This window comes from Polyergus mexicanus, unplaced genomic scaffold (genome assembly GCF_030449975.1).
Source record: "Polyergus mexicanus isolate NDT 795.1 unplaced genomic scaffold, iyPolMexi1.0 SCAF_7, whole genome shotgun sequence".
Lineage (NCBI taxonomy): Eukaryota > Metazoa > Arthropoda > Insecta > Hymenoptera > Formicidae > Polyergus > Polyergus mexicanus.
Window position 1 is genome coordinate 9650557 of NW_027223327.1, and position 25522 is coordinate 9676078.

At 39.6% G+C, this 25522-nt stretch overlaps 1 protein-coding gene across 1 annotated transcript in view; it reads right to left on the reverse strand.

The window, feature by feature from the left end:
- The window catches only part of Sema5c (Semaphorin 5c), an 84990-nt gene that overhangs the window by 39879 nt on the left and 19589 nt on the right, over positions 1-25522 (reverse strand). Inside the window, exon 2 of the mRNA XM_070298392.1 lies at positions 12472-12586. Within this exon, the coding sequence (XP_070154493.1) occupies positions 12472-12562 (91 nt within the window). The 5' untranslated portion in view covers positions 12563-12586. The remainder of the gene's footprint in view (positions 1-12471; positions 12587-25522) is intronic.

Consider the following 25522-nt stretch of genomic DNA (forward strand, 5'->3'; position numbering starts at 1 on the left):
ACGCTTGAGACTGACGTCGACGTGACAGACTTTCTCTCGACATACGATGACGTAATGATACTTCGTGTGAAAATAATCGGAGATTGAGATTGCATTGTGTTTATTTGCGCGATTATATTTAAAAAATAATTGTTTCTTTTTCTGTGTTGCTTTTTCTTCGTGCAAAGAGTAATTTTTTACTAAATCTTTACAGATAGACATATGATTTCTTTATCAATAGATAATGCGATCTTCTCACAAACTTGTCAATTAATAAAGAATTCAAACAAGAAATCTCAGTCGTATCTCTAAAAATTGAATTATTCGATGCATTTTAATTAGCCGATTGTTAATTTAGCAACATCGTATAATCTAGGAAGCATCAATGGAGAAGGAAAAATAGGAACATAAAAGAGCGAAGAACTTTTTTACAAACGTATTAAAGAGTCGGGTTAAAAGCGGAGCGTCGCTTGTTTAAAAATACACGATAATTAATTAATGCATACCAAAGTACGTCGTATTTTTAGCAACGCATGGATCGATTCTAATACATAAAAGCGCTGTATAAAAGTCCGTGAGCGGACTGTACAAAAAGTAGTCTACATAAAAGAGTATAATAGAATGTGGTACGCTGTATAAGATACGCGCACACGCGCCGAGAAAAATGGATGAGAAAATAGACGAGGGCGATTGAGTGCGAGGCAGCTGGGCTCTCTACAAGAGAGAGGCCACTCTTATTGCGGTCGCTCGCGCACAATGCCCTTATGATGTAGGGACGGTCCTGAGGGTGCCACGGGCCACGGGGTGCGCGTCGTGTGCAAAAACGTCGCCGTCCGGGAACGATTTATCGCGGTCTCGTCTCGCGATTTACAAGAGGAGGAGGAGAAGGGAAGGGGAAGGAACAAAATTAAAACGCGTGGGCAGATCATTCTCGTAAGTCGAATAAGGGTAAGATGGACGTCCGTGTCCGGACGTGGGCACGCCTCGCGATGGACTGATGATACAACGAGATTTTATCCGGTATAGTAAAAACGCGGGGAAGAAACGCGTTTATGGTCATAACGACTTCGCGATACGACGGTCGTCATGTACGAAGAAATTTGTCTAACGTCAATCTGTTTTCGAAAGAGAGAACGACCGAACGCGCTTCTCTAAAAGAGAAGCTCCAACTATCGATTCACGCACTTCAATGAAATACTGTCAGCATTAAATGACATATTTTATGTTCACCCGTTACGTAAGAATGTCGAGAAAAGAAGAGAAAATATCTTTAAGATTTTTAAATATAATTTTCTCTCTCTCTCTCTCTCTCTCTTTCTCTGTCGTAAAAAATGAAGAAATCATTCTTTACTTATTGCTGTACTTCCCTAGCGACTCTCTTAGCTCAAATGATTCAAAGAGCTTCTTTATCTCCGTACACTCTTGTATTTACATCTGTAAATAGCATCGAAAGGTTTTTTTCACACGCACGAATATGTAAAGTCTCCGTGTCTGGGATCGAATTTTGCATTATTGCGTTTCGTAAAACTCAGACACGTTAATAAACGCGACCTCGGAATATCTCGCGCTTCTTTGGAGTAGCTTAATTAAATTGCAGACGCGGAGGCGTTGCTTGCGGCGACCATCGACGATGGTTACACAGCGTTCTTATGTATACATAAAGAATTCGAGGCTAAGTCGAGACTCGCGTGCGCGGGCGTTGTCGGCGAGTTACGTATGATAACTCAATAACACATCCGAGAATATCACTTGGAGCGATATCGATTCGCGCCGCATCTGCGATAATCGATAATCATTGTCTTTGTTCAGCGAAGGATGGTTTCCTTTACACTTCCCTCTGTCGCTTCCGATTCGAGTTCCCTTCGAGGAACGTCTCAAAGATGTTAACGAAGCACGTTACGAGTTGACGACGAGTGCTTTTGGTATAACTTGAAATGGAAGAAACGTACATATACATATTCCTCGTGGAAGATTTGCATCCTTTTAAATAATATTCGCTAAAGGAACAAGGAAGATTTTCTGCACGATTTTTATTCTAACAAAATGTTTTTTTTTTTTTTTTTTTTTTTTTATTAACTATTTGGCAAAAATTAATAAAGAAAAATTGAAAATTTATATCAGATGATCGCGGAAAAATGTGTATATATAATATTCATTTTTTGGAATCTTTTGGAAAAGACAGCAAGAGAAAGACGAGGAAGATTTTATGCATTTCTCTTCCAGATAGCGTCATAATATTCCGAGAAACTATTGGACAAACAAGAATGTTGAAAAATTCATTCGACAAAATTGTTGCGAGCAATGCGGATGATATCGATTCTGTCACACGACAATGAATAATCTACGTTCCAAGAATAGTGGCTCTTTTCGGTATCGCAGTCATTTCGAGCTCGAGTTCCTTTCGAAGAACGCTCGTGTTAAGCGAGCTTTTTCGCGAGACACGTTATAAGCATCTGAGATCGCAGCTGAGATCGCACCTGAGCAAAAAACTTTGACGATACCATCGAATAGTTGACGCAACGCGATTAAAGCGCAATTAGATGCTTTTGTCACGCGGTGACGTAGGTGGATACCGAAGGCCGCGAAAGCCACGTTCAACGCGTGGCAAATCCTACATCTTAGTCGATTCCAGAGGATGGAAAGGTACGATCGTAATCATGAGGCGTGCCAAACAAAGGATCATCGACGGCTTGTCTGCCCGAGAGAGAGAGAGAAAGAGAGAGAGAGACGCCTTGCGCCATTATTGCGCTACAAACATTTTTGCAACCCGCAGGTCGCCCCCAGTGTTCGTTACTTTCATTAAGTTGTTGATGCTCGTGACACCGGGAAACCCATCGAAAATGCTTGGCGAAATTAAATTACGGAGTAATCACATATACCGGTCTTCACGTTTTCATAATTTTCGTCTTCGCTTTTTTGACGTTTCTAGGCAAACAAAGGATAGAAAGATGTCAAGGGAAAAATGACCTAACTGTGTTTAAATTAGCGTATATATAATAATTTATATATACGTTATATCTCATTAAATATTTATAAAAATTTCTAGCTGTTTTAGAATTACAGTAAATAGAACGTTACGACGCATATCTAAAAAATAAATAATCAAACTGACGATGGATACTATCGTGAATAATGTCAAATGTAATTATTACATGACAATTGATGATTATCACTCATCGTGATAACGCAAATCGGAGAAAAGAAGAGATTCTTCTTTGATTCCTAGTACACCATTCATCTTCGACGAACCCCGAGCGCTGCAACAAATTTATCGACTCGATTTCCTACTGTGCCACCCGTTAGCGATTATAAATCCATCCGGTGAAAGAACGTAGGATATTGATGATGATTATGCTGAGGTGCAATAATATTCAGAAGAAAAAATACCGCAAAATGAAGAAAAAAATTAAAAATTCACATCTTGTTAAATATACCTACATATGTACAATAATTTATCTCCCGTTTTATTTATACAACATCAAAATTTCCTTATTTGAAAGAAAAAATTGAATAACGATGAAGACAAATACAAAAAAAAAAAAAAAAAAATTTCCTTTTAAATTACATTATGGAAATCTCTATACGACCAGCCGAGGTGTGAAAGATTCCATGACACGCGAGAGTTAATTAAGATAGCAACGAGGCAAATTTCGCGCTCTCTCCGCAAATAAAACGTAAATTACCCTCAGGCAAAAGTCTGACCAAGAATCTTCTCGATACGTTCGTCTATTCCGCTTTATTTGATCCTGGGAACGGAGAATAGTAAAAGGAGAAGAGGATAGACTACGCGCGGACAGGGAAAAAAATTCAGCGGCATTCGAGAAAGCGGTTACGAGAAACGCAAAGACGCGGGCGTCACGCGCGTGGTCAGCACAAAACGAAGCCGGCGCGAACGATCACGGTGCGATACGGAGGAGCTGAAGGGGGGAAACACCCCGACAAGAGGAATACCTTTTCCCCTCCCCCGGTGTGCAACGCATATAAGAAAAACGGTGGGGAGGGAGAGGGGGGGGGGAAGCAAAGAGACTCGCGTACGCGCGCGCCTCGGCGCGTGCCATAAGCGTCGCCCACGCCGCGACACGCGCGGAAATATTGTCTACCTTCGATTCTATGAATGTGTGTGTGTTTCTTTCTTTCTATTTAGAAAAGAATTAAAATTACGTATTGTATTGTAAGCAAACGATCTATTTCTCACGGTATTAAACTGCTTCGATATTAATTTTCTGGCATAAAGTTTTTTTTTTTTTTTTTTTTTTTTTTTTTTTTTTTTTAGTACCTTAATTAATTTACCGTGCATGCCATCAATCAATATTATAGGAAAAATTATATTTAAATTAAAAATAAAAAATTATATTTTCTTGTCTTGCGAAATGAGCGGGCAGCTCCTGTGACACACTTGCAACATTCAAGTTGGCGGTTCAGCAATCACCACAACTGCATCACCTTGCCGTGAAAGATAGAAACGAGGATTCTTCGCGTTTCGGATCAATATACGACGATCGTACTTAATCGTGAAACGATTCTAGATTAGGCAATACGCACTTCCGCGCGCATAAGCTATACGGAGTTTTTTTTACATTTAATTTCCCAATCGAGATCGGTGTAAAATATTCGATCGTATACTTTATCACGTTTCTAACCGAATAACAAGCGTGTTATATCGGCAATATTGGTTTCTATTATGACACCGCGATTTGTAATCAATGCAATTCCGTACGCTATTTCTTTTCCAACCTTATACAAAAACGCCGCTGCATACCATTTTTCTCTACGCACGTTATAATTAATGATCCTTTTCATTTGTTCGATCAGAAGGATATGGAACTTCTAATTGATTAAAGTGGTCGAGATATTCTTTGCAGCATAACGTCGCTGATATGCAAATAAGGGCGCCGTCAGCGAGGAATTATATTAAATAAGACCGATCTAAAAAGGATATCGCGGATGAACGTAGTTAAGAGTTGCTGCAAAAAAAAAAAAAAAAAACGTAATGATATTCGATTTGCTTATGGAACCCGTTCACGAAGGCAAATAATTGTCGCAATTTTCTCTCGCGCACTTATGGGCCACTATTACGAAAGATTGCGCCTATCGTCGATAAATACAATAAAAGAAATTACAATAAAAAAGTAGAAAAGCAAGATGTAAGACACATATAACACGTAATATTACATTAATTATTATTGATCTTGTTAAGATATCTCGAAACATAAATATTAATTAAGTCTCTATATTGTAAATATTATTAGGATCAATATTATAATTAACGTTTATATATTATGTCGAGAAAAAAGGAAGAGAAAAAAGAGAGAGAAATTCATCAAGATCTACAAGAAGCGAGCAATTTTAGAAAACAAATTTGAGTAAGGAGGGAAAGAGATAAGCGATATCTTATGCGCGATTGGTCGTAAAAAAGAAAAATACAAATGTCGTTCGATAAATTGCTTTCCTCAACTAATATCGCATCTCCATTGCTCGAGGCCACTCGTTTATCATCTTCACGGTATTCGTGAATGTCGATGACCATTAGTGGTTGCTGCTGCGCGTAACGAGAAGCTCGTACAAGAGTCTCTCTCTCTCTCTCTCTCGATAGAAAATATTGCAAATTTCTTCGAAACGCGGAGCGAAAATAAATACGTGATTTACCGCGCTCCATCGAGATTTACGGCACTTGTTTGTCGGTATGGTCCGTGTGTTGTTAGCCGCTCCCTTCGTCGACCAGGAGAAGATAACAGGAGTGGCGCAGGAGCGTTTGCTTTACTTTCTTAACTTTCATTTCCTAAGTTGCAGGAAATCTCGCGAGAAAATAGTCGCTATAAACGAGAAAAGCCATACGTGATTGTGTAGATGGAGAGATAATTACAATTTTACACAGTTCCTGGAAAATATATACGAGCGGAGCCGTGATTAAATCAAATGCAGCTTATATTTAAATGATACGAAGATTTTAAATGAATGTCCCCCCCCCCTCTCTCTCTCTCTACGTTAACGCCTTCACCTTCACGAGATTAAGAAAAATAAATTTATTATTGTGCTCTACGAAAAAGAAGAATATAAATCAATTATCATACAGAGAGGATCTTACGATAATTGTAAATGCGCCACGCTTATAAAGTATTAGTTTGTGCTAATATTGTATTGCGCGGTTCTATATTTAATCTCCGAAAATAACTAAAAGTAGCTAAAACGTGACAATGTGCCTCTTACATATATGTAGAAAATAAAACAAGCTCCGCAAGTCTGCGCCGTCTACGTGATGTTTTGGCGTCTTACAAATCGTACAACCGCCCGCGCCTTCTTCCTTCTCAACATGCATTTCTCTCTCACATTCTCTCTCTCTCTTTCTCTCTGATGTGAAACCTTCGTGAATATTTCACAAGGTGTGTTTTATCGGCAAGATTTCGCGCGCACGTGTAGTTGTATTTTCGAGAAGACGATGTGTACGGTTTGTTCCGTCATAAATTTCTACCGTGTCTCGCGCGTCTCTAAAATTTCGTGAGCGCATGCGTGTGTATGTATTTTAATATTTTACGTATTCAAATATTTTAATCTCAATTGGAAAGTATTTTGGAAGTATTTTAATGAAATGGAAAAATTATTTATGTTAACGACATCAAAGTACATGCATATTAGAAAGGAAATAATAAAGAATTCAAGCAAGCAAGAGAGTAAAAAAAATACGGAAATACAGAATAAATAAGAAGATACTCGGGGATCAATTTGTTAATAATCGCAAGAATGCGAAAAATATACTTTTATGAGTATTAAAATAAGAATGAAGTAAGAAAGTACGCTATATTAAAAGAGCGACAGAAAAAACAGACATACTTCGTGACATTCTTTCTTTCAAAGCGCCACCGGTCGAAATTGAATTCCGCTTTCGATGTCAACGTAACGAATATACAAGAATATATGTCCCACTTTGTTCCCGGCAGGTTTCTACCACGGGGGCGGTATATAAAACGGTTTTTTATTCACGCTTCGATAATCAACGGGGCATCTTCGCGCTTTCGAGTCCGCCACAAACGGAAATGATGGTACGCGAGAGTTTCATCTCGCGTCACGTAGGCATGTAATCCGATAGCCTTGATCGTCGCGTGACAATTAAGGGAAGAGAAACGAGCGAGGAAAATCGAATCGACCCTATAGCTGTAAATTACCAATATCCGATGCCCTCAATCGCAGCTTCGTTTCGCCACGCCAAATTAACAGATACAACTATACAGCATACGCTTTGCCGCGTAAAACGCGCATTGTCTGGTGTAGACATTTCGAATACCATGTGTAAAACGGCAAAACGGCAATTATCGGTGGCGCCAGCTCGCACCGGTCAAGCCACGCGACACATTGAGCGTGTATGTATAAATTTATGGGTCCCTAAGGCGACGTGGCGCGACGAAGAAACGAAGCAAGAGGGTGCGAGTGAGAGCGACGGAAAAATCTCGACGTGCGATGAAAATTCTATTGGGAAATCTCGGCCTTGGAGGCTCTCTTATCCTCGCGAGAATTACGGGGACTTGCACGCGATGCGTGATATATTCTGTATAAGAATATTTCGCGAACTGTCCGATGCTACAAAATTTATAAACTAAAAAGAAACCAACGCTGGATCTTAATTCAGGCTCAATTATCACGATTAAAGGATTATTTTCCGATTAGAATTGCGCGCAATTCTCGTATTCACGTTAATCAACTTGCATTATTAAAGCATTAGCGCCAGGATTGGATTACCCTCTCTTTGCTAACGTTACCGATATTCCTCTCTCGACAATGTTCCATTCTCTTTCTACAATCGCGAAATGTAATTGCCGTTTTACGTTTAGATACATCCTTTATAGACTGCCAGTTGAAACTTATCTCTCCAACGAACGGTTGTTAATTTCACGAAATACGTATAATCTCGGTAACAGAAATTGTTACATAAACATACTGCCTCTCGTAAAATCTCTTATACGTTTTCGAATAGATGCGCGTTACGAAAGATACAAAGGATTACACGGATAATCGCGACTTAAAACGAATCGCTTTCCGCAACCGAGATATCGAGGTCGATACCCGGGGAAGAGGGGATTGTTTTCCACGCGAATCGATCCGATTTAACGAACCGCAAACGATCGCCATCGGTTCTCAGGAGCGGAACGTAAAGTAAACGCCTTCGAGAGCGTACAATGCGCCATTCTCGACGAGCTTTCGTACCGGGATAATTACAGAAGAATTGCTTTGTCATTTTCGACGTGTGATAGGGCACTTGACGAGCTCGTTCGCAATCTGCGCCTCTGTGTACTCGGATTTTAATTAGAGCCTTGCATCTTCCCGAGAAGCAGACTCGCGTCAATCCGCGACGTAATTATATTTCACGCTGAGAAACAATAGCGTACTATTTCAATTTTTACTATTTTACTTTTCCGCTTTTCTTCTTCGAGAAAAAAAAAAAAAAACGACCGATTCTCTTAAAATCGTTACGAAATATCTCAGAGGAAACACGGATCTCACAATTTCTGATTTTGAATTTTGCATCGCCCCAATCATATTTGATATCTCTTTCGTCTTTTGCCGAGTATACAAAGCCAGTCGTATTTAGCTCCTCGATGCATATTTTAACATATTCGGGTATTCTACCCGTTGCTATTCTCCGACAGTGTGCAAATAATACCGTTACCCGGGGAACGCGTCGTCTCTTATAAGCGTATCCGTATTATTGACAGTGTCATTTCCTTCCGAGGTGAGATGTTTTAACGAACGAACGAACAAAACTTTTTCCTACAATTTTTTTTTCGCGTAATCGTTCTCGCGTAAAATATTTTCAAGATAAATAAATAGATAACTCGTTAGAAATAACTCCGTGTGCGCGTAACAATGTGGACAATTGCATTACGTTTAGCCGCGACGATACCCACGCAATGATGAAAAAATCCATCGCCGACTCGGCGATGAGGAAAGAGAGACTATAGCGGTATCCCGCGACTATTATTCGCGCGCTGATCATTAGCGAGTGGGAGAGATTATCGTAGACGGAGACTTAAAACTCCCTCGCGAGAAGTTCTCGACAATCGAATCGTTTGTTTTGAAAAGTACGCGTGAGTCAGTGCAATTGAATTTCACAACAGAGAAGACAAAGGCTAATAAGTAAGGATAAATAATATTCGCGTCTTCGTAGAAGTCGGCATTGGTCGGCAGGAGTTAATATTTTATAAGCACGTTATAAAAACGATGAGTTACTTCAACGCTTCGATCTTTTCTCTCTTTTAATTCCTGCCTTTGCTCTCCGCGAAGAGGAATATAATATTTTATACGCAAGCGATCATTGAACGTCGAGTTGAATAAAATAAAATATTCGTTAACAGCTGACTTTCTAATCTCGTTTCGTTATACTATATAACCACGCGCGATAACGCGCGTGTACAAATAGCACTTTCGCAAATAACGATAAATCTGTGTATGAACCCACGGCATGCGCCATGCCGTCGTTATTAAGCGAGAGATTTAAATCCCCAAGAATTCAAACTGTGCGTGGAAAGCAATCGCGAACTCGCGGAAAGGGAAATATGTATCTCGTATATTACGTAGGTATTATCAGCGCACATATGTGCCGCGTTCGTTGTTTTCTTTTCCTGGATTCCGATTCTTCTCTCTTTTTCTCTTTCTTTATCAAGCAAAATGATTCGTCGCGGACTCGCAAATTATCATAACGACATTCCGAGGCTATCGCCAATGCCGTAGGCGCGTTTGCGCGAGGGAAACAACAACGAGTGGTCTAAATTATTATATTATTTTCAGTAGAAAGACACGCGATCTTTGATTTTACGCCGACATAATTTTTACGAACAATCTAGATCACTTTAATCAATCTTACAGCAAAGTACAAACGTACGTTAATTAAACGTAGACTATTAAAGAAATAATTCGAAGACGTCCTAATAATATAAATTATATTCTATTATACATCGTATATATGAGATGCAAATTATTATATTATGTAAATTGCAATTATTAAAATTATCTTAGGTTGTCATCTTCCGTAATATTTAGATCGATAAGAAGGACAAAGCACTGTTCTCCTTCAATCGTGGCTGTATTCCGCATTCCGTATTCGGATCCGCGCGCGCGCGACACGAAACGTGACGGTGCCATGGGAGAGGCGCGGGAGACCGTAAGAAAATCGTGACGCAGCTTAATATAGACCGCACGATTATATTGCGAAACTGTCGCAGCATCCACGACCGAGCGAGCTCTGCGAAACCGCATCGTTGACCGAGGAAGTACTTTACGCGCAAATGGAAATCATACCGTGTTGCTGAACGCCGGAGATATCTTGCCGCGCGTCTTCCTTCTCACGATTTCCACGTCCCGGGCGTGTTATTAGGCGAGAAAAAGGAAAGATGACGTCGAGAGGAGCGAAGCGAGAAAGAAAGCCGCCGAGCGCGTATGGGATGCCAGAGACGATCCCCATTAAGCTCATTAAGATTCGAGTCGGGGTCGGTATAAGGTTTTCCGCGCGGTTTCCGTTTGACGGGCGTGGCATCTGTTCTCCATATAGGTGAGCAAACGTCCCACATCTTCGACACGATCTGCGTTTTCTCTCCCGAGGCCGCGAACGCGCGATAATCGAGAACCGCGAGCTCGCCTACGTGTAACTGTACATTGTGGGTCATTGCTTGTGATAAGTAGCGCCCTGAATGCTCCGACATTTTTGTCACATGTTAATAGGCTGGCCTGCTCTCGAGTAGTGGACACCGTGCGCGACATATACGTCATGTGTATACGTACGTGTGCGTAAAGATATATTCTCCTTATCGATTAGCCATGCCTGTGCGCCGATACGTCGACATCGTAGAGAAGCGGTTACGGACGAAATTAAATTTGCATAAACGTCCACGGTCGTTCGATTCTCGCTCGCTACGGATTCATGCGCGTCTTCCGGGACGGAAATGTGCGCGGTTGGAGGACGGGTTACTCTTTCCCGGGGAAAACTCACCTACTTCCGATGATTACGCATGATTTCACGCGTAGAGATTTCGATCGCGCTTCGTTGCCGATCTCTCATGATCGAAGCAACGTATATAAAGAAACGTTTCTCTTTAATGCTTTTTCCCGTTAATAACATTCTTTGTCGAAATCGACTTCTCCGTTGAAATTAATGAAAAGCATCATTATAGAGTTATTTACTACCGGAAATTATTCCCTTGCTGAATTAGACCGAAAGAATGCGAGGCGAGGAAACTTTGCTTTTCCAGTAATTTCAAGCGAATTTTGCTTCGACTCTCGGAGCATAATTTAATATCGAGAATTTTAAGATTATAGTAAACGATTGCTAATTAACAAGCTTCCGTTATAACTTTAACGAGAAATAAATAAATAAAGTCATCTCGAATTTTATCTATATTTCTATCTATATTCAATTTTATTCTTTATTCTATATTCTGTAAAAATATCTATCGCACAGTTCAAAATTCTTTCATTCTTTATTTTATATCCTCTATCAAAATATCTATTACACAGTTAAAAAAACACACACACGTGAAAAAGACTAATCTTTTTCCATAGTTTTTTTTTTACGCTGAATACAATACAATTTTTTAAAATTATTTCATCACGTTCCACCAGAATTTTGAGAAATTTGCGATTCAAGTTACAAAAAAGTCTATTTTAACATATTTTAGAATATTGTAGTTGCAGAATAATCGACACGGAAAAGAATCCTTTAGGCTTTTTCTGATGTTTGAAAAAAAGAGCCATTTTTTATCGAACTGTGTTTTCTATAAATAGAGCGATAATGATGAAACATCTTGAATATACTTATTGTTAGCAAATTAATATCTTTGTCAAAACTCAAGTGCACAGACGTCACGATTCGCGCAATTAAAAGTCTCGATCGATCGCGGCTACGTGCAAGAATGCACGTCCATTAGTCGGCTTTCGCAGATCTGTCAGCGGTGTTTTTAACGGTATCGATGGCGCAATAATACGCGTTTACATGAATGAAGCGAATTTTTATTCTTCCGTTATGAGAGTGCTTCCGTTTTCGAGATAATCGCGATTGTAGAGACCTGTCGATCCTGTTCGTAGGTAACGTGAAGTCAGCGGGTATCACCGCTTCGCCGTCCTCATGTGCACGTTTTATCATCTATTTACTCGAATTAATGGCGAATTAAAGCAATTAACGGGATCGCGAAATTATCAACATCGGGCAGTTATCGTATCCGGAACGATGTACGCGAGATTCGAGATTGCGATTCTCGCTCGAATTACGCGCAAAAACTCAACGAGCTGCTCTGTAACGATTACAGCTATCGGATTTTATACGCGCTAACCAATTCGATTAGATCGTGAGATAAAAGTCTTCCGCGAATACGATTAAGAGTACAATTGAAAAATAAAGAAATAGTAAACAAGATTTCCTAATAAATAAATCCTCCGATATCGTAATAAATGCTAGAAGAGATATATATTTTTATGGCGCATTTTAATATAATATTTTCCATCGGTTCTTACCTTCGTACGAGATGTGCCGAAAATCTTCGACGGCTCGAGCGACGATAGCCAAGATCTGCAGCATCATCGTGTACACGATCCATCGCTCCATATTGGCCGCGTGCGATCCCCGCTCCTGCGACATGAGAAGAATCGATTTTTTCTTTATTTTTTCATTGTGTCCTTTCGCGGGTCAAATGCTGGCATCGAGCCGGAACCGATTATCGAGTGATTATAATTGGGACGCGAAACGATGGCATCTCGGGCAATACGCGCTTTACCGGGCTCGATGAGAAAGCCTGACTAACGGCAGGATAGTTGTGGAAAAAAGGCAAAATGAACAGAGAAAAAAAGAATGAGAGAGAAAGATAATGTGTACAAATATGTATATATATATATATAGAGAGAGAGAGAGAAAGAGAGTAACAAGCTCGTCGTATTCATCCATTTCCTTGACATTTGCGTACTCGTGCGCCGCGTCCTATGAACCGGCCTTGAATATTTTCCACGAACGGGCAGACACGTTGCAATTAATTGAGCGAAGATAAATCACGCGCGGTTACCGATGGCGCGATTAAGATCGATCGACTGTTTCGAGCAATTCACGAATGACGATTGCATTACCGGCACCGTCCTAGCTAGGAATCGTATACCTCATCGTATACGTCACGTAATTAAAGCACCAATGGCTCGTTCAATCGGAGGCCCGGAAGGAGCCTCGAGATCATTTTCGTCTCTCGTCTCGTTTACCGTTAACGGGAATCGTATCGCGACGATTAAGCCCGCGGGTCGTTCATGGCGATTAAATTGCCGCGCGTTGCGATTTAAGATACTGAGCTCCAAGTTAATAAAATCAAATAAATTCGAGAAATTGAATCAGCTAGAAAGTTATAACAAAAAATTCTCTATATGAAAGCGGGAAAATGTGCAAAGATTGCACAAAAGTTTTATTGTGATTTGCCGCGCAGTCATTAAATTCACCTCAAGATTAATTGACAAATGCGCTGCTATCGCATAAAATCATCTCGTTACACATTTATAAGATAATAACAATGAACTTCTTTATACAGGGTGTCCCCAATTTAAATGGCAAAACTTCAAGAGGGTGTAGGGGACCGAAAAACTAAGACAAAAAGTCCTTTAGAAGTTTGCTCGTTTTTGCTCCATTTTAGAGAAAATCGCAAAAATTCAATCTCTCATTGTCAATCGCTCTCTTGAGTCGATTGGCACCGAATAAATTTTCTGCTTCAAGGTTCCTTACATATGTAAACACTTGATGTTATCCTTTACGATGCCTATCAATTCAAGAGAGCAATATTTTGAACAATATCTGCATTAAATAGATGATAACATAAATAAAATGTAAACAAATAAGTAAAAAAACGAAAACTTGTTTTGTTTCTTTTTTTGTGATTTTCTCCAAAATGGAGCAAAAATGAGCAAACCTCTAAAGGACTTTCCGTCTTAGCTTTTCGGTCCCCTATACGCTCCTGAAGTTTTGCCATTTAAATTGAGGGGGGGGGGACACCCTGTATAATAAAAGCTCTTTCTCTTTTCGTTGGAGAATTCTTTTCTCTCTCATCAGGTTGAAAATTACTTTCGTGAAGTATTTAAGCGAAAAAACCTTAATCGACGACATAAGCGTGGCGCACTCATAACGGAACGCGAAGAATAGCCTCCCCCCCCCATCCCTTTCCCTCCGTACATACATCCAATTATCGCGGGCTGACTATTTAAAGACTGGCCGAGTTAGCTAGCGCGTCTGAGAAGCCGGCTTCTTCTTACGACGTACCATTACGTCGAATAATTACCGGATCGCCTTGGGATCGATCAAAAATCGCGATCGGACACATCGGCTCGGAATTACCCTTTCGATGGCCGGTGATTAATTATGCGACTCGAGCCACTCAAATCGATAATGACGCTTCCGTTCTGTCAATTAACGTCCGCCTTTGTTACTCGCTCCATGTAGGGGGGAAAAAAAAAACCACTTGTCATTTTCCATCTGGCGAACGAACATGCAAAAGACATCGCGACTGCCATGTATGAAAATACATTGTGACAAGATATATTATTATATCATATTATTTTCATTATATGTTTACAAATAGATAAATATATTTTTGACGATTTTATTAATTTTCGTAGAATACGTAAGAATACGTACGTCAGGAATTTATAAGAAAATAAACCGCGACAGGAATGGCCGCGAGAGATCGTTCCTTATAAAGAGAGAATACATAATTATTAATCTTAAAGTTTCACGGATGATTCTATTCGTCCCGTTCCGCGGGACGACGAGAGCGCGTAAAAACGGCCCCGGATTATCCGATAATTCGGCCGATCTCTCTCCTTTTACAACGGTCAGCCGCGATTATCGCGTCCCAATTCGTTCCAGGCCTGGCGGCGAGAAAAGGAGGAAGAAAGAGGTGCACGGGCGGACGTATATATACGTGAGCATTCACACCCCGGCAGCGATCGGAACGGCCTTAATGCACGCGAGGCTCCCGAGGAATGCAGATGCGCGTACACACCGCGAGATGATTTATTCGTCTTGGCGTCGGTCGTGAGATCCGCGTGTGAGACGCAAAAGCGAATAGTCTATGGCGAAATCTTTTTCTCTCCCGCGTGTGTGTCTGTTGTATGCGTCACGCGTCGATATTCGTAAATGTCACAGCGAGGCCGCGTGCGAATCTGACAGATCGACCTCACGTCTTATCTCTCACGTGACGTTATTACCCGCTCGATCGCTGATGAAGATTATCTAATAAACAGACCCACTTACATAGTCTTAAAACTCTTTCTTCTTGTATAAAAAAAAATATATATATATATTTTTTTTTTAAGTATCATCAGAGAGCCGTCTCTATTGAGCCGACACTATGATAAATAGAGTATTAATGCAACATTGATAGACGAGTTCTGCGACTATGTTATAACGAATTTAAATTTAAATCGATCACGTGATATTTTACGATTTATTTGATGGAACATGTTTAGCGAATTCTTGCAAATCGAGCGATGATCAGCAGTTCATAAGTTATCGAATGTGTATCTGAGAATTTATCGCGCTCACGCGATGATGAATGAGCTTACTAAATATCTAAGGAATAGATATGATTATTTTCGAAATGACGTTTACACGGCAAGTAAGAAGTATCTAGCTAATTAAACTGATAAATGTATGTAGTATGTGTACGCATGATAATTTGTTAGACTATGAGTTCAACGCTTTAAATGCTAATGTCACGTGGAAACCGTGTTCTTGTAAATCTGTCTATCACGCGAACCGGTACGAGATACAAAGTAAAAGTATACACACGATTATTTATATATATATATATATATATCGATGTGATTTACCCGCTACAGAACACTATTTATTATTTCAAATTTCTCTCCTCATCTCTAAAGATAAGATAGTATTTCATGTAAAAGAAGAAATATTTATTTATTCATTAAAAATAGAGATTAAGTACTATCTCGCTATACGTTTATTTTCAAATTGAATTTATTTCTTTATATAATAATATATTCTACATTTGCCTATACTATTTATATTATCTCATTCTTAGAATAGAGATCAATAATGAAACAGACGCTTGAAGAGTTAATTTCTAATCTCTATCAATCCATTGGAGATTCATAAATCATTCGTGACTGAGTATCGCTACTGACAAATAACGAGCTTTAAAACCGCGTCATTTTGAATCTCCTGGAATTTTCAGTGCGATAGACAACATTTGTCCATTCCTAGAATGTAAACTCGCCGATTAGAGCAATCACTGTATTCTTTGTGTTCCCGCAATCTAATCGCGTCTCCGTTTTCGCTATCGCCGTGCCATAATCATACTCTTTATCGTTTGTTTACGAGACCACGTGTCGATGTATATCCTCTCCGTATTCTCCGTATCTTACAACACGTATTACGAATCCACCACCCGTTATTTCCCTCTCGCAGCATCCGACTGTATCTGCTGCTCGAAGTCTCCGAGTAGCAGAGTAACACGTCCATCTATCCATCCGCATTTCTATTCGCCAATCTAAGAATGCGGTTGCGCGCGACGTTTACTTTACTCTCGTCGCAACGCGGACATTTATGAGTACGCCATTAGTCTTTATACCCGGTATGCCGCGTAACGTATCGAGATGCATCGCTATTTTGTATTCGGAGTCGTTCGACCGCATCTACCTATCTATCCTACGTAACCTATTTATGCGTATACACGCGTACAATGTATGTAGATTCGAGAAAGAGAGACAGGATTTTAATATTTAGCTTATATTTTATCCCCGAAACCAAGTATAAAAGACGCGTTATCCCGCGGGGTAAACTCGTAAAACTTTATGTTCGGCGTGTGGACCACACGCAGAACGACGACGCAATCCGAAAGCCGGCGTTGCGTGATACACACGAGGTAACACAATGGACCGATCGGTATAAACCATTCGGCGGAGCAGAGCGTGCAAACGAGTTTGAACGGAACGGGGTGCCGCCTCCCGTGCCATGCGACATCGTTCACCGTTTTACGTATGACCTCCGGGTTCTGCTAATATACAGGATGTCGCCGGTTAACTGTCCTTTACGCCTTAAAGGCTGTCACTCTTACGTAACGCGCGTGTAAGATCTCCGGGATATTTATTTCGATTAATTTCCTCAAACTTTCTAAAGAAATTTTGTCAAGTTTTTTTCAATCGCCAAGTATATTTTATCCAAGTGTGAAAAGTTCTTTCTTATAGTTTTTCCCATATTTAAATAAATTATATTAGAAAAGTAAAGTAAATAGAGTAAAGGGTAAAAGAGAATATAATATTTATCTATAGCATTTTAAGGATTAACGATAGTTTGCGGGGGAAAAAAAAAAAAAAAAAAACTAACATATTACATTAAAGCGATATATAACTAAATCGATAATCGTATATATAGTGAGAATAACCACGATATCTTCGTATAATATTACCATCCTGATCGCATGAAAATAATTCATCGTGACTATTTATCGTAATTATTTTCCATTCACGAACACCCGTATCACATTTGTTCAAACAAACGCTATGTTCGCTACGTGAGATCTAAGGTTAGAGGAGAAAATGCGCGGTTGGTCATAGACACCTTGTGTACAGTGATCCAGGTGTATAATACGACAGACACGAACGCAGGCTGCTACGCGAGCCTGGTCGTCGTGGACCTCGAGGAACAGACCGCACCGGACGACAGGGAACGGTAGAGACTGGCAAGGTCGACGACCTCGCCTACGACTTGGTGATATCCCAGCAGCTGGTCCTGTACACCAGGATCGAGACTCCGGGACTGACGTTGCGAAAACGATCGCGATAGCGTCGCGAATGATCGATTTATCCTCTCCGCTTTCCCTCCGGTGACGTGCGCCACGATAAGAGCGTATTTCAATGCGAAAAAAATTATTTTTAACGCGAATAAAACTATTGATCCTAATTTAAGAAATAAAGGAATAATATGTATAGGTGTTCCGTAGTTATTGTACTATAATAAAAACTTTTTACAATGTATCATATCTTTTTAGAATGGCGTTTTATAAAAGATCTGGGTTTTCTTTTTATAAAAAGACATAAAAAGAAATTTATAAAGCGTTTACGAATATATATCGAATTTAATAATAATTTTTTGCGATTGATTGGAAGATAAATCAATTCAAATTTGAAACAGATCTGATCTTTTGATCTTTTTCGATAGTTGGAAAGATTTACTTTTACTGTATAACAAATGGAGAAACGAGGCAATCTTCGAAAATCCACGCGTTCCTCTTTCCGCATCTCCTTTGTCTTTCGACGTCCGTCATCGTGACAGCTTGCTTTCTCGTCTATGAATAGATAGCGGGATAAAGGAGGACACAAGACGTAAGGGAATAGGCGGACCCACGTGGTTCAAAATGACGGTATATGCGTCTACCTACCTATTCCAAGTGCAACGCGTGAGGGAGAAGATCTCTCTTTCAATCATCTTCTCCTACGTTTATTTACATAGACGTATCCACGAATCTATCGACAGTTGCAAATCGATACGCGATATAATTCGATAAATAAAGGTCGTTAACACTATTGAAGATTTCTTGGAACAAATGAAATACTGTTAGTAGATAAAAAAATTATAATTTTGTGTTAAAATTTATAGTATCACTGTTCTTAGATTAATTATTGAACATGAAATTGACGTGGAACTAAAAAAATATCTCATACATATTTAATACAATATGTTAAATAGATATTTTACTTCGCATATTTTAAGTGTCACTTATACAATATGAAAAGAATTTCTAGAAAATTGTAGTTTTCTATTGTAAAATTTTAAACTAATAAAATTATAGAATATCTCCATATAAAAAATTTATTTCAAAATGTTTTTGACCTGTGCTGTTCAAACATAATGTGATCCTAAGTAAAGGAAAATGTTTTAATAAATGTGTTTATGCGACAAAATGAAAGAAGGAATCGAGTATTCGCTTTTTCGCAAGACGAAAGGAATTCCTCTGTTATTCTTCCTTCCTATATAAAAATATTCCGGACAACATCGCGGTGGTCCCCGTAGGGTGAACCTTTTAAAAGATCCGTGCAATAATATACAAACGCTACAGTGGTCCCGAAAGATTTAAAGGGATTATATATGCACAGTTGTTCCATCGAATATATTAATATCTCGCCAATATATGTGTTACCTCGTATCTACTCTTGTCAAGGAATAAACAATCATTGTTCTAAATAAAAAGGATTTTCAATGACAGAATCTTTATATAAACACGTTGCATTACGCGAATATTCTATTTTATAAAAAAGAAATAATAAAATAAGACAAAATTGTGGAGTGTGAAAAATCATAAATATTAAATATTACTTTTCGAGTATAAATTTTTCCTCCATTTTTGTTATTCTCATTTTGTAACGTGTGAATCTTTGTTTCCCGATATATATTGTTTCAAATATGAATTAAATTTGAATAGACACTTTTTTCACAATTTTTTCCAGAATACTTTTATATATACATTGTTTCTCTCTTGTGATCTCCTATTCCACGTTTCATATGTAACATCATGTTTTATGAAATGTAGTAAAAATTCCAATTTATATTTGCCGCGATTGATTCTACTTCTCCCTTTCCCAACCCCCAATCTCGCATTCGATACGAAAGGCATCTTTCTGTCCGAGTACCCTGAGTATCGATAACTCGAGTGCGCCGGATATAACGCGTCTGTTGACCCAAAAAATAAAGAGAATCATCGACGAGAGCCTCCAGATAGGATTTAATTCTGTTCCCTCGCAAAGATCTGTTCTGTTTCTCTCGAGTGTTTTTCGAATTCTATTACTATTCCGAGAAAATAGCAACACGAGAGATCTCTGCGTAATGATGCAAAGTATAAATATGCGATAAACGGCAAACTGTAATATCAGTTTCTCGTATATACATATTTGGGCATGCTATCGCATCCCTGGTGACGGATAAATTTAGGAAAATAAATTAGTAGAAGTTTCCGCAAGGACGGATATCAGTAATTAAATAAAGATAAAAATTCCACTTCCTGATCCGGGAATTTGCTTACGCGAGAAATGTTAAGTTGCACGCATAGCTATGCTACCCGTTAGATCTCTGAAGTTAAGCGGCATTGCCATTTATCTCTAATTTGCTGCGACAGTCTCTGTTCGAGCGACGTCTGTCAATGACGGAAAAATTGCAATTATACCGTTGTGTCAATTACGGTTGCCGATAAAAGGCAATCCAACTGACAATCAGATTAATCGACGAAGCGGAAAATTTAACATCGATAAAATCCAACGTCGTGCAAAGTTCCTACAATACGTTAGAGAGAGAAAAAAAAAGAACAGTCGCAATTTTGTACCGCGTCAAGCGAAAAAGAGCTGTCGAGATCGGGTGGCGACAAAGACGAAAGTATCAGCGATCGTTCGCAAGATTTGACAGCCGATCTCGCGACAGTATTAAGTGCGATCGTGTTAATGACGTTATCCGTGCGCCCTTTCACGCACGAGTATCTTTTTCTTATGACACCATTTTCCCGAGTGTGGCCGCAAATTAATGGTCGGACTCTTTCGAAAGATGCTCGAACGAATTCTCCCACGTGACAGCCGCGACATAATAATTACACCGCTAAACCTCGATAGGATTAGTCGTTAGAGACGTCGCAATTATTTGCTCCTGCAGACAATTTGACGATCGTGTCGCATTAACGTTACCGATACTCGCGAATCGCTCTTGTGCTTGCTTGATCACGAAATTACGAGCTTCCGCCGCCTGCATTAATTTACGAGTAGCCTGACGTTATATATGGAACAACGTCCCAGAAACTTCAATTTCATTCTAATCAAAAAAGTTAATTAAGTTGATTAAAATTCTTCTTCGATTCGAAATGTCGGGGGCGTAAAAAGTTCTTGATTCCGGATATGATATTTTTCTCTCGAAAAAAAGTTACATTTCTTTTAAATCGATTTTTTTTTTTTTTTTTTTTTTTTCCACGCACACGCCACTGCAATATAAGACGCAGTAAGTAAGGCGACGGCGATCGATCGCGCGGCGATTATGTGGGTGTCCGGTGTCGCGCGTCACGTGGTGTAGGCATCGGGGCACGAAACGCTCTATCGTAATACATACAAGAGGTGTTTTCGCAACGCGAGTGACAAACAGCCGAGGGGCTCTCGCGAAAGACAGTGGGTGGCACTGTCCGCAGCTCCAAACACGAGTCGGTTTTCACAATGGCCAGTTCTCTAACTGCTATGGAAAGTCGCGCGTGCAACACGTCTTCCGATGGAGGCTGCTACCTCTCAGAAGCAAGCTCCATCGGCGAAAGATACCGGCGACGTTTACGCGAGAGGAATGGAGAAAAAAAGACAGACAAAGAAAGAGAGAGAGAGAGAGAGAGAGAGAGAGAGAGGAGAGTATGTGCGGGATCCGAGAAAGGATGAGCGAGTGGAGGGGCTACTTTACACGCGAGACACACGCGAACGTTCGCCCACGCATTCGCGTGAACGAAGAAATAAATACGACGCCGATGGATCACGCGAATGGTTGCGGACGGTCATGCAGAAACTTCTCTGCCGTTCTTCCCGAACATTAAACATCTGCATTTATCCTTGAATCCTCCATATTAGAAAATTGCGATTACATAACGATTGATGTATAAATAATAATAACCAGTCTCCGAAGAATAAAAATAATTTTTTTTTTTTTTTTCAAGTATTAATTTACTTTTTAAAAAGAAAATAAGATATGTGTATGTCTGGTAAATTTATTTTTTATTTGAAAAATATAATTCCGTATTTGCGGAATTATTTATAAAACACGCAATTTTTCTACAATAAATTCAGAATTTCAAGTCATTGTAATAGCACGTAATAACGTCCTAAAGACATGTAATACTGTCGCTTTCACTCGCCGCGAAATTAGTGTGTCAAAACACGCGCGTTAATGTCAAAACTGCGTAAATCGAAGATTCATCGGCTACGCAAGCGCGCGACGGGATGATTTAACGTGCGTACGCTATTCGTTACCAATACCAATCCAACGAGTACCGACGAACCGAGGATAGTTACCTGTGGATGGAATAAATCGCCGCCGTAATTCGCGACATAATAAATTATCGCAAAGGAGGGAAGAGATCTTCGAGCGGTTGATTTAATTCGCGTCGAGTGGATTGAGAGTCATTCATTTTCAGGACGGACAGAAAAGATGCTCGCGCCGGGAAGAACAATGGCCGGGGGGGGGGGGGGGCAAGCAATTAATATGGACCGATAGCCTCCTTGCCGACGACCGGAAGTGCCGAGGATGCAACACGAACGGAGAATATCCCGTCACACGTGACTAGAAAGAAATCTTTATAGCTGAACTCTAACAAGATGACAATGAAACGACGCGATCGATATTGTTAAACGAGACGCTATTCTTTGAACGCTATTCTCGCAAGACCGAAGATCCCGGGCCTCTCGCTCTGATCCCAGATAAAGTTGCCGTAGATATAATTAGAATCGAACGAGATAGCACGAGATCGATAGGTTCTTCAATTCTTTAAGACTAGTTCATTAGACGATGACATATTCACGAGGGCATGAAAAAGCGTCAAGTCAAACTTACATGTAGTAGATATACACGAGAGAAGAGATGAAATTAAAAAGGGCAAATTTATAAATTATATATTAATTAAATCTCTAATACTTTTTTTTTTTTTTATTTGGATTAAATAGAATTTCAAAAAATAATGCAACAGATTTTATCGTGAACATAATAACGTAAGAGTTCGCTATAAAAATTTCTTTCAACGATATTTACCGAAGAGATTAACGCAGTGTTTTACTGTCGCGGTCGCACGATCGTTACATTTAATATCCTAGGTAAAATGGGGGGCTTCTAAGACGAGACTACAGCAGTTTCATATAGTTAGGCGTGAACACGCACGCGAGCGTAAACGATCCGCCGTGACCGATACTTGGGCACGATCGGAGCCGAGCTTTGGAGAGAGAAGGGAAATGACGACAAAACGATCCGTACGGTATCAAAGGGTCGTGCGCGCATGCTTATTACGTAATTGAATGAACGTCGAGATAAGGACGAAAATTATCCGTCGTCTTTTCTCGCGTCGAGCGAGAGAAACCCGAGACCCGTGAGCGCCATCCCTTTATCGGAATTATTTTATCTGTGCACGATACAACCGCAGATTGATTTCCTAGAAACATTCGTACGATAAACAGCATTTATTTAACCTCTTTTTTTTTTTCATAAAAATATTATTTTATCCCAGAAATTATCTAGATTTTATATGCAAAATTAATTACTTCGTACGATAAAAAATCCATACAGCGAAAGGCTTAAGCAAAATAATGAGTCGCGCTACACATTGCGCATTACGACCACCGTCAGCGCGTTAACCACCGAACAAAGGGCCGACTATAAACCGGGCACGGTTATAAACCAGGCCTGCCAAGCAGAACGCGCCAAATTCGCGTCTGAAATAATACAGAGAGAGAGAGAGAGAGAGAGAGAGAGAGAGAGAGAGAGAAGGAAGGATGAAAATGCACGCGGCAGCAAGAAGCACGACGAATTTGGATCGACTAAATCTAATTCGAAACTTCTGTTTCGTTCCTTTCTCTTTAATTTTTGTTCTAATTTTCATATAACACTAACATGAGAATTGAGCTCGATTCGAAATTAAAGTAACAATCACAAGTTCGTTTGGATATATTGTTTTCTCTTTTTATCTAATTTATATCTAATTATGTCTTTCTTAATGTCTGTCCATCTAGAAATTTGATAGAGCGATAGCGTTTCAAATAGACCCGATTTCGAAACATCCAACATTGGCTTTTCAAACTTGTCGAATGATGAATAGAAACGACGCGCTATATATCAGTTCGTCGAGTAATTTCTCATTAATCAGTAGCCGGATGACAAGCTGGACACGAATTTACCACGAGCGAGCGAGACGTTGATGCGATGACGTTGTTCTTCATCGCAGCTTTCAGAAACGCATACATGGTAATGATACACGCTCGTAGATCGCGAAGAGGGCACGATTAATCGAGCTCCCGGTATCATTATTTTCAATCTTCGCGCGTCTGATGCGATGCACGTGTACACGCATAATTAGGTAAACCGATAATTGGCAACGAGGCCAGGAAGGGCAAGCGACCTTGATCGCGCGAAGGAAGGGGTGTTTCACCGCTGGAGCGATTTCGCGCTGTTTTATTCGCGGACCGAATTGTTAACCCTACCCCGTGGGCATAATATTTTGACTGAGCCCGTAGGCGTGTATAAGAGTGTGTCAGGCTGTAATCACGCGCTCGATTTAATTCCAACGTCGACGCGAGAGGCGATGGGGCCCCGACGCGAGTGCGCCAAGAATACGTGAGTCGACTGTATGCATAACGTGACTACCACAAACGATTAGGGTAAATAAGACTTTTCTCCTGAGGAATAAATAAACTCGATAATGTATTCGGAATTTTAAAATAATCGAATCGATTATTTTGCGCGATAAATAAAGGGTATCATTTTCTCATAACCGTCTGCGGTGAATTTTTATGAAAATAATTTTTAGCCCGAATAAGTTTCGTAGAATAAAAAATAGTTCTAATAAAAGAAGAGAGAAAAAAAGAGATGCGCGAATCATTCTTTCTATTTATATAATTCTGTATAGAGATTTTTTTATACGTCTCAATCTCGATAAATTAAATTTCGATGAAGAGAGAGAGAGAGAGAGAGAGAGAGAGAGAGAGAGAGAGAGAGAGATAATCGTACAAGAGTGAAAGATAGATGTTGCATCGATCGAAATTCTAAAGATGTAAATTGTATATCCTTAGGAGAGAATCGCACTCTCGAAGCGTGTTCGCTGTGTTTTCATCGGACCACTTTTGCGAAGGACAGAATTTATTCTTGGTGTACCGGCACAAAAGTATCTATAAATATCAGGGGAGGAGAGCGCCGTGTTGGCATATCCCGAAGCTCGTTTTTTCCCCTCCCCCCTCCCCTTTTACTCGCGTCTTTCTGCACGGAGACCCTCATTCTACGGATCCCGAAAACGTATTTATTCTTTGGCTCTACGAGAGAAACGAGACGTCAGACATCGTATCGGTTTTCTCGAGTCATGTTTTAAAGACGACTCAAAGAGATTCTGCTGGTTCAGTTAAGAGGCTCCGATATAAAATCGTTTCTTTTAATTCCGATGAAAAAATAACACGTAAAAATAATACCATGCTAAAATTTAGCGAAATATCCTTAACCTACTTTTTTTGTTTTTCGACTACAATAATACCAAAATCTTTTCGCAAGATACTTGAAATAATAAATCTAAATATAAAATAGAAGCTCTCCTGCAATTGTGAATTAATAAAGATCGCTAAATAATTAACATATTATGAAAACGCACGACGTCCTCCCGATTTTTATCATCCACGTGATTGTGAAAATAATATAAAAGAATTGTCATCTCGTTTTTTCACTGTTACAACAATGTTTCTGTTTTACATTATAGATATTCCAAATATTCATGCAATAGCAAAGTTAAAAAATATCAAAGAAAAGATGCAAATATATTGTCGG